Source organism: Gavialis gangeticus, unplaced genomic scaffold (assembly GCF_001723915.1).
Source record: "Gavialis gangeticus isolate Ggan-Ray unplaced genomic scaffold, GavGan_comp1, whole genome shotgun sequence".
NCBI lineage: Eukaryota > Metazoa > Chordata > Crocodylia > Gavialidae > Gavialis > Gavialis gangeticus.
Window position 1 is genome coordinate 9,509,475 of NW_017729019.1, and position 8,872 is coordinate 9,518,346.

An 8,872-nucleotide genomic window follows, 5' to 3' on the forward strand; every position below is an offset into this window, starting at 1 on the left:
AGGGGACACTGAACATCCCTGACCCACGTGACAAGCTTGCCCCACTTGTGGCAGGCAGAAACCATTTGCCTTTAAATGAACCTCCTCAGACCTGCCAGGAAAACGCCGGCTTCCTGGGAGGGTAAGCCTGCTGCCCCCTAGCCATCCGTGCTCTGATTTGTCACTCTTGCTTCCCAGAAATTTTGTGTCTAACCCCTCACATTGACAATGGAATAGTGGTGCCCAGTTTTTGGCTGCCCAGATTCTATGCAGCAGCAAATGAGAAGAGGAAATACGAGTATGGCGATACCGTTAGGATCCAATGCAATCATGGGTATCGCCTCCATGGTGACAAAGAGATACGCTGCCACGAAAATGGCAACTGGAGTCCTGCACCCCAGTGTGTCCGAGGTGCGTATAGAAGGGAAAGTTCTGGTATTTGGAGACCTGTTCCACAGGGGTACAGGAGTTTCTATCTGTGCGTGTCCTGTGTCTGTCCACGTGTGCGTGTCCTTAGTGTTGAGCTGGCCCCGTCTCCTGCATTCTCACTCCAATCCCCTGCTCAGGTCAGAACCGCAAGAGTGCGACCACAACGGTGGCGTGCAATCCGCGCAGTGCGTATAGTTTCATAGATGCTCGGGTCAGAAGGGACCTCAACAGATCGAGTCCGACCCCCTGCCAGAGGCAGGAAAGAGCACTGGGGTCATCTGACCCCAGCCAGGTGCTTGTCCAGTCTCTTATTAAAAACCCCCAAGGTAAAGGAGAGCACCACCTCCCTCGGGAGCCTCTTCCAGATTCTGGCAACCCTTACCGTGAAGTTCTTCCCGAAGACCAACCTAAACCTGCTCTTTGTCCATTTGTAGTCATTGTTCCTGGTTATTCCCAGGGGTGCGCTGTAGGCCTCTGCAAGTAGGCAGCTATTTGATCCAGCTTTGGATCTGGCCGCTTCAGATGCCAGGGACCTGATCCGGGTTCCCGCTTTGATCCGGCCAAAGGGGCTCCAAAGCTTCAGAGCCGCCTCAGAGATCGGGCCATAGGGTATAATGGGGAATCAATGAGATATCTATAGCTTTGTTGTTTTTTGTCTGATTTGGATGAAGCTTGCAGGGGCGGTAGCCTCTGCTGAGAGCATGAAGCCTGCCGAGTTTCAAGATTGGTGCAGGGGTTTGGGGGAAGCTGCACCCCAAATTCATGAAAGCAAAACTCATGTCACGTGTATGTGTTAAGCCACAGTGGGGTCAAAACTTCAGGGGTGGTGGCCCCTGCTGAGGCCACAAAGCCTGCCCAGTTTCAAGGTGATAAGTGCAGGGGTTTGGGGGGCACGGCACCTCAAACTGCTGACAGGCAAAACTTGTGTCGCAGATGACCCTGTGTGTGTGAAGGCGCAGCGGGCTGAAAACTGCAGGGGTGGTGGCCCCTGCTCAGGCCACGAAGTCTGCCAGCTTCTGTCCAAGGGCTTGGCTCCTCCTGGCTAGCAGAAAGTGCCTGTACTGCTAAAACAATACTAGTTTAAATTCTTGATTTGAAAACACTTTGTTTCCTTATCGTTCTCAGAGCCTGTGTGTCCATCCCTGCATATTGAACATGGGACACTGGTATCTAGCCATGGAATGCAGCATGCACCTGGAAGCACTGTTGAGGTTCAGTGCAATGCTGGTTATGTCCTCAATGGCCCCCCGTGGATTGTGTGCCAGTCTGACGAGACATGGAAACCTCCGGTACCCTTTTGTGATAAAGGTGAATATAAATGTGACTCATTCCCCCACCCCCCAGAACTTGGAAAGAGCAGCAAGAAGCCAAATCTGCTTCTGGCACTCGTACGAGGAGGTGTTGTTTCAGAGGAACTGCTCCGCGTTGAAGTGCTGGACAAGTGGTGGGTATCATCACCCGTGCCTTGTCTAGCTGAAGACAAAGTGTGTCAGAGGATGGAGCTCCCAACCATCTTCTATGCATCGCAGATCCCATTCCATGAGCTTTCCTCCTCATTATCAGACTAATATTTCCTGTTCTTTATGTCCTCCTCTTAGTTCTAGCTCTACCCTGTTGCAGCGTTCTCCATAATTCCCACGCTGTTTCATCAGGCCAGGGTGGAGGGATAGGCCTGTGCATCAAGGAGTTGTATGGCAGGTCGGGGGGTTTGACCCTGGAGGTTCGGGTGCTGGCGCGGACGATTCTGGGAGCAGTCAGCAGCTCCGCTGCGCAGACTTGATCTTGCCAGAAGCTGAGTGTCATCCTGAAGAGAATCTGCCCCCCATATAAGCATCAAGTGCTGGATTCTCCCGCGACTGCCCCTAGTTTCCCTGGAGCCTGTGCTGACTTTTGGTCACACCGGTATGGGGCCTCTCCAACCTGGCATCTTTGCTGTCTTCTCCATTTACAGCCTGTGGGCCACCTCCAGATATTAAGCGAGGGCAGCATTCTGGCGGCACCAAGGAACACTTCTTCTATGGCTCGGAGGTTAAGTACAGCTGTGCCAAGGGCTTGTCGCTGATTGGAGAGTCTTCCATCTACTGTATCTTGGATGATGAGTTCAATATGATCTGGAGTGGGCCTGCCCCGCGGTGTGAAAGTGAGTTTTCCTGTGTTGCTCTTGGGACTGGTGTCGCCTCACGAGTGTTTTAGCAAATGGGGCTGAAAACGAGCAGAGCCCTCTGCCTGTCTCAGCAGCTCCCCCGTGTCGTGGGCTGTGCGAGGGGAGATGGGCTGGGCTGAGGTATTGCTGGGGACAGCCCCCATCTTCATAGCAAGTGTTTCAGCATTGGCAGGACTTCCCCGCTGTGCAGGGGATGGATGGTCTCCTTGAATGGCTGGACAGCTGTAAGCAAGGGACTTGATGGACTCGTATATGCTAATCTCAAGTGCAGCTAGAGAGCATCTAAGGAAGTGCCCCACCTAAAGTGTCCATTTAAAGCAGTGGTCCTCAACTTTTTTAGACACAGGACATCCCCAGATTGCCTCCAGGCCCGCCTTGGCAAATACCAGCTCTTAGTTTTTACTCTTTCTTTGCTTATAGAATATACCAGAGCAGTTTTTCTGTTGCAAAGAGCTCAGAATACCCACAGCTACGGGTTTCTGTTGGAAATCTCGGGGGTTATCATGTGGATCATGCTTGTAAACCTTATGGTGATAACTTCACTTGGCGTACCCCACAGCACCCTTGAAAGGATCTCAAGGCACCCTAGGGTACTGCAGCGCCTTGGTTGAGAGTCGCTGATCTGAAGTGTCCAGTGTCCCCTCCTGGGAATGTCTCTTTCCCACACATAGAAATGGTCACAACAGGTGCCCCCAGTGTCAGTTCTCTCTTCCTCAAGGCAACCTGCCTTCAAACCCAAGGCCTAGTTGATGCGAGAGCCTCGTTCCCAACTGTTGCTTCCCTTGCCCAGCTGATGCAGCTCTCAATGCCTGGTTTCCAAAACAGTTGCCCTAATATCATCCCTTTAGGCATGCAGGCCCCTTTGCAGACAATATTGAGAGAGTTTATGGGAACAGCCTGTGACCTGACCTCTCACCGGGAGCTCAGGCTGGAGGTAATAGCATTGAACAGTGCTCACCCCCAAACCCACCGGCCTTACAATCGTAATTTGGCCCTGCTTATCTTCCCAGTGTCTTCACAGCTCTGGTACAGGATGACACAGTCTTCTGTAACTGTCCAAGGAAGTGAAATCTTCCAGAAACCCACAAGAATTCAGATAACACGAACAATAAATTGGCAGCCTGAATGGTCTTGGTGTCTGTCGTTCCCTGTTTTAGTCGTAAGCCTCATGTCTTGGTTGTGTATCCTCAGTGGTTCGCTGCCTCAGGCCAGTGATCGAAAATGGACAAATGACTACCACTAGGCATGTTTTCCTATATGGCACCACTGTGCAGTTTTCTTGCAACGAAGGCTACATGATGGATGGTAGTAGAGAGAGCCAATGCCAAGAGTACAGTATCTGGAGTCCTCCTCTGCCGTCTTGTCGTCTCGGTAAGTCTCAGTGGTCCCCGGCTGCTCCGTCACATATGTGCAGACCCTGAAGAACTGTGCCTGCAAGGGACAGATCAGGGACATGGAGACGGGGGAGAAAGAGGGGCCTCTGAAAACAACCCTGAGGCTAAGGACCCTCCCTTGTCTGTGTCCTGGACACCATGTCACTTGGAGTTTGTTCATCAGCTAAACGGAGGCAGTAAATGACACCCCTCAAAATGGTGTCAGGAGGTTAATGAGCAAAGTGTTAATTATTGCTAAGCCTTCATTCGCAAAGCTGCCCCGGCTGCATGCTGCCAAAGAAAAGCACCTGAGAAGATGATGCATGATCAGTTGTGCCTGCTTTTTCATTGCGTGATCTGTCCACATCATCCCCCTTTTACAGGGGAGGAAACTAGAGTGTGTATAGGTGAAAGGCTTGTTGAGGCCCTCCAGCAGTTTAGGCAGTGGCAGACTTGGGTGCTTTCACCGCTCAGCCATTCACCCTCACGTAAGGAGGGAAAAAAGCACGCAGTCCTGGCATCCAAGACGAGTGCTGTGCCTTAAAGAAAGCTAGTGTTACTGACTGATATTCTTTCCTGTTTGTGGAAAGAGCCTATTTTTGATCCTGAGATACCCATGCTTAAATCTGCAAAGCGGTGCGTGTTTGCTCTGTAACTCAGCCCATACCAGCAAATAGAGTCATAAAAAATAAGGGTCGGAAGGGACCTCAGGAGGTTGTGTCTAGTCCAACCCCCTGCTCAAAGCAGGACCAGCCCCAACTACATCATCCCAGCCAAAGCTTTGTGTAGCTGGGTCTTAAAAACCTCCACCACCTCTGTGGGTAACCTGTTCCAGTGCTTTACTGTCCTCCCCTTGAGCAAATTGTTCCTAAGATCCAACCTAAATGTCCCTTGCTGCAACTTGGGATCATTGCCACCATGGAGAATAGCGAGGGCTCCTCAGGCTCTTGCAGTCTTGCACTGATGTCTAACAGAGGTGTTGAAAGAGAAGCGGGCATTGCATTACAGACAAGGAAGGGCTTGGTGAGCTCTGCCTGGGAAGCGCACAGGAGGGGACGGGGTTGCGTTCGGCCCCTCGCTGAACTCATTTCTCCCCTGTGCCTATTTCCAAGGTAAGTCAAAGCTGCTGTAGGAAAAACAACTGTTTCAGGCATCCTGCCTTTGCATCTTCTCGTCCTCTCGCTGATCTGCCACATGTCGCACATTTTCCTTTCAGTTCAGTGTCCAAAGCCAGACCTGCCACATGGAAATGTGATGGGCAACCAGGATGAAAAAGCATGGTACAGCATGAATGAAACCATTACTTTCAGCTGTCCTGAGGGGCACCGATTCTTAGGCTGCTGGCATCTGTTTACGACTGACACATGGACGATTACTTGTTCTGCTGACGGCAAGTGGACAGACTTCCCCAAATGTGTAAGTGCCCTAGCGTGGTTGGGTTTTTCCCCCGGTTCTGGTATGGCAATCCCCAGCTTCAGGGCTTCTGATGGGCGTTCACTGATGGTCAGGAAAGTGGCCTTCCTCTTGTGAACGCTTTACTGGTTTCTGAAGGGATTTTCCCACCCTCTTCAGCAGTGGACATTGGGCACAGCTGAGGCTGAAGGTTTCAGTTGGGGTGTGATTGCGTTTCTGCTGGGTCTGAGAAACCTCACAGGTGCCTGCCTGGAGGGTCTCGCTCTTCCGCTCGGCATCAGACCAGTTGCCCAGTCTGGGGTCGGGGGGGATGTTTCCCTCTGGCCAGACTGGTGCAGCCCATGCAGGTGGTTGTCCCTCTCTATAGCATGGCGCACGGTCCTTCTCCTGGGATCTTCAGAACTTAATTAAGCAATTGTTTCTCTGTCGCTGCAGTGAACAGGGCAATGGCAGTGCCTTTGTTCCCACTGCTGTTACCTGTGGCGCATTGTCATATCGTCATAGCATTGTGCACTGTAACTGCATATGAGGGTTTAAAACGGAGGCTTTCAGTTAACGGTTGCCCGCTAATGCAGGCTGACCTCCATGTCTCCAGTTCCCATCCAGTTCTCCTGCTTTCCTAATTGCCATTACTTCTTACCTGCTCACTTCACTCAAAGATGAGCCTGGAGGGAGCAGTGCATGATATAATGGAAAGGAGGCAGACAGTGTTTTCTTCCTATGTAATAACAGCTCCATTAAAGACATAAAAGGTGTAAAACGTGGTGGATAAAGTTAGCAGCCAGGCAGGAGAGCTTGTGTGTTCATATAGTCTGTTCTCCCGGGGCACCAGACGTAGCCAATATTATGACTATTTAGTAAGCAGCGTCCAGTGGATTCAATGCAGCATAAACATGTGGGAAGACCATGACCGCTGTGTGAGGAGCTCAGTCCAAGTGTTTGATCCTGAAGGTTGCTCTGAACCTCTCCCAAAGGTGCTTAGTACTGTCACCTTCCAGTTAGCCGTAGGACTTGACAGCACTCGCCAGAATGAGGCCCTGTCGCGCACAGCCAGCGAGAGACAGGCGCACGTTCAGTGCAGGATCGTGGCTGGGGCAAAGGAAGCAAGTGTACTTGAGGAGGAGCCCTTGCATCCTGCAGCAGCATCACATGTCCTCTGTTTTTTTTTTTTTCTTCAAAAAAGGTGAAAGAGGATGAGGTGTATAAGACGGCGTACGATGTCAAAGAGTTTCGGCAGTGTGATATTTCTCTGTCGCAAGTGAGGATCCTGCAGGAAATACAAAACCTAAAGCTGGAAGTCAAGAGGCTGACAGGGGATAGCCAAGATTTAGCATGAGCAGCACAGACCTATGACCCACATCAAACCACTCGCAGCTTCTTTGGATCCAGTTCATGAGATGGGAGCGTACAAAGCAGAACTCTTTCCTGATTTCACAGCCTGTGCTAATGCTCCTGGTAGGCCTGAGTGCAGTGCCTGCTGCATCCGGGATTAGGTTTTCTCATGCCAGCTGTTTAGGATTTTCTTGCTCCTTCCATCCTCTCGCAAGTCTGAGCCTCCCAACCATACGATAGGTATTTTAGGTCGTGCTCTCTTGTTTGGGGGGAGGGGCAGGTGGTTTAATTGAGATTTGACTGAATTGTATGCAAGTAAACATTTAACTGAGTAACGGTTCTGATCCTTTGCAAGTGGAAACTCGCACTAGCAACCTTCCCTCTTGCAGACCTCACACAACCACTGCTCATATTTAATCGCAGTGTATTCGAACCGATACAATCGGTGCATTTTAATGCGAGGGGTTGCAAAGCCCAGTCCCTCTCCTAGTCTCTGGCTTTGAAAATCTCTTCAGGTTTCCTGCCTGCTTTTCATGGAGCTACATTTGATTGGCACGTGCTTGGACGTCTCTCAACACCATGCGCCCAGTAAGAGTACGTGGTGAAACTTTGCCTGCAGAGGAGGAATGAGATGAGCTCTATTGTCTCATTGCCCAAGAAACGAGAGGGCTTTTTTCTTGCCTGCACCTTTGTGATTAAGTTGGTTTTTGGTCACTCTAGCATTCCAATAAAATGCCATTGCATTAACAGCTGCTTGTCTTGGTGTTTTGTAACTCTTGTTCCATTTGCAAGGGGAGCTGGGCAGCACACAGTCCCCCGCCCCTTGCCTGTCCAGTCCTGGGGCTCCTGCAGCTGCGCATGTTCCTGCTTCTCCTTTCTGCATGTGCCCACCCCCAGTGAGGGAGAGGCAGGCTCCCCGTGGCACTGTGCTCAGTGTGAGGAGTGGCTAGTGCCCTGCCAGGCAGCACCCTCGCTGTCAGCCCTGCTCTCCAGCCTTGGCTCTCACCCAGCACCATGAAGGCATCTCTTTGCGGGTCCTGGCAGCTCCTGGGGACCTTCATGCTTGTGTTGCTGCCAATGGGGGCTCTTGGTGAGTTGGGGGTGAACCTCGCTCCTTTACTTTTTCTCCACCTACCTCTCCTGTCGCCCTCCCCGCTTGTCTGGCTCTTTGCCCATCTCCTGAGAGAGCACTGGAGCGCCTGTCCACATCCTGTTGTCTTGGCTAAATGTCTCCTGCAGTTCCTAGGGTTCGTGGGAATTTTTGTCCTTTAGACCCTTATTCCACCCAGTTCTCATGCATGTTTGTAACTGCTTTGGCCTCCATGGGTCGCTGACAGGTTTGTTGCATTTATGTGCTTATCCTGAATGACAGGCAATTTGTCTACCCACTGGCTTAGTCTGAACATCAGCTTAACCATACTATAAAAAAATGCACCAAATTGAATGGGTCGACCAAATAAAGGCACTTCCCAGAGAGTCTTTTTTGGTCTCTTTCCCCATGCGCATCCTCCTACCACAAGGAGAGAACTCATATGGGAGCTGCATTGTCATTTGTTGCTTGGTAGCTGGCAGTGTGTGAGATTAATCATGGGTTTTGGGTTTTTTTAGTAAATTATGTGGATACTTTATACATGGCTGTGTGCAGAGGAACTGGGAGACTTGCCTCTCACAGGGACTGCAGCTGCATAGCTGAGGGTACGGGTGGGAGACGGGAACTAGTCAAAGGTGTGGTCTGCAGTGAGGAAGCCGAGATCCTTCTAAAGAGATCTGCAAGGAGATGTCTGGACCCTGGGAGACTGAGATCGTATATGGTCCCTGTAAACACATTGTGGAAGACAAGATTCCTGTTCGTGTTGCTACATCGGTTTGGTGATGCCTGATTCCTTCCCATTCCAACAACTGGGATTTGGGCGTGGGGGGGCCATATTTTTCTCCTGCCCTCCTCATCACTAAGGAGAACTATTCTACAGTTGCTCGGGGTTGTAGGGGGATGGTTAGGAAGGCCAAGGCAGAGATGGAGCAGGGGCTGGCTTCCCGGATTAAGGACAACAAGAAGTCCTTTTTTAAATACATAGGGAGTAGAAAGAAGGCCCCAGGAAATGTGGGGCCCTTGCAGGACAAGACGGGGAATCTGGTTGTCACGCCAGACGACAAAGCCAACATATTTAATAACTTCTTTGCC

General features: G+C 51.0%; 1 protein-coding gene across 1 annotated transcript in view; it reads left to right on the forward strand.

Moving 5' to 3' along the window:
* Nucleotides 1-8,872, forward strand: part of LOC109295094 (complement receptor type 2-like) — a 49,586-nt gene that overhangs the window by 30,540 nt on the left and 10,174 nt on the right. The window contains exons 9-16 of the mRNA XM_019513747.1: nt 178-390; nt 1,534-1,716; nt 2,360-2,548; nt 3,764-3,943; nt 5,162-5,361; nt 6,542-6,688; nt 7,206-7,284; nt 7,634-7,780. Coding sequence (XP_019369292.1) covers nt 178-390; nt 1,534-1,716; nt 2,360-2,548; nt 3,764-3,943; nt 5,162-5,361; nt 6,542-6,688; nt 7,206-7,284; nt 7,634-7,780 — 1,338 coding nt within the window. The remainder of the gene's footprint in view (nt 1-177; nt 391-1,533; nt 1,717-2,359; nt 2,549-3,763; nt 3,944-5,161; nt 5,362-6,541; nt 6,689-7,205; nt 7,285-7,633; nt 7,781-8,872) is intronic.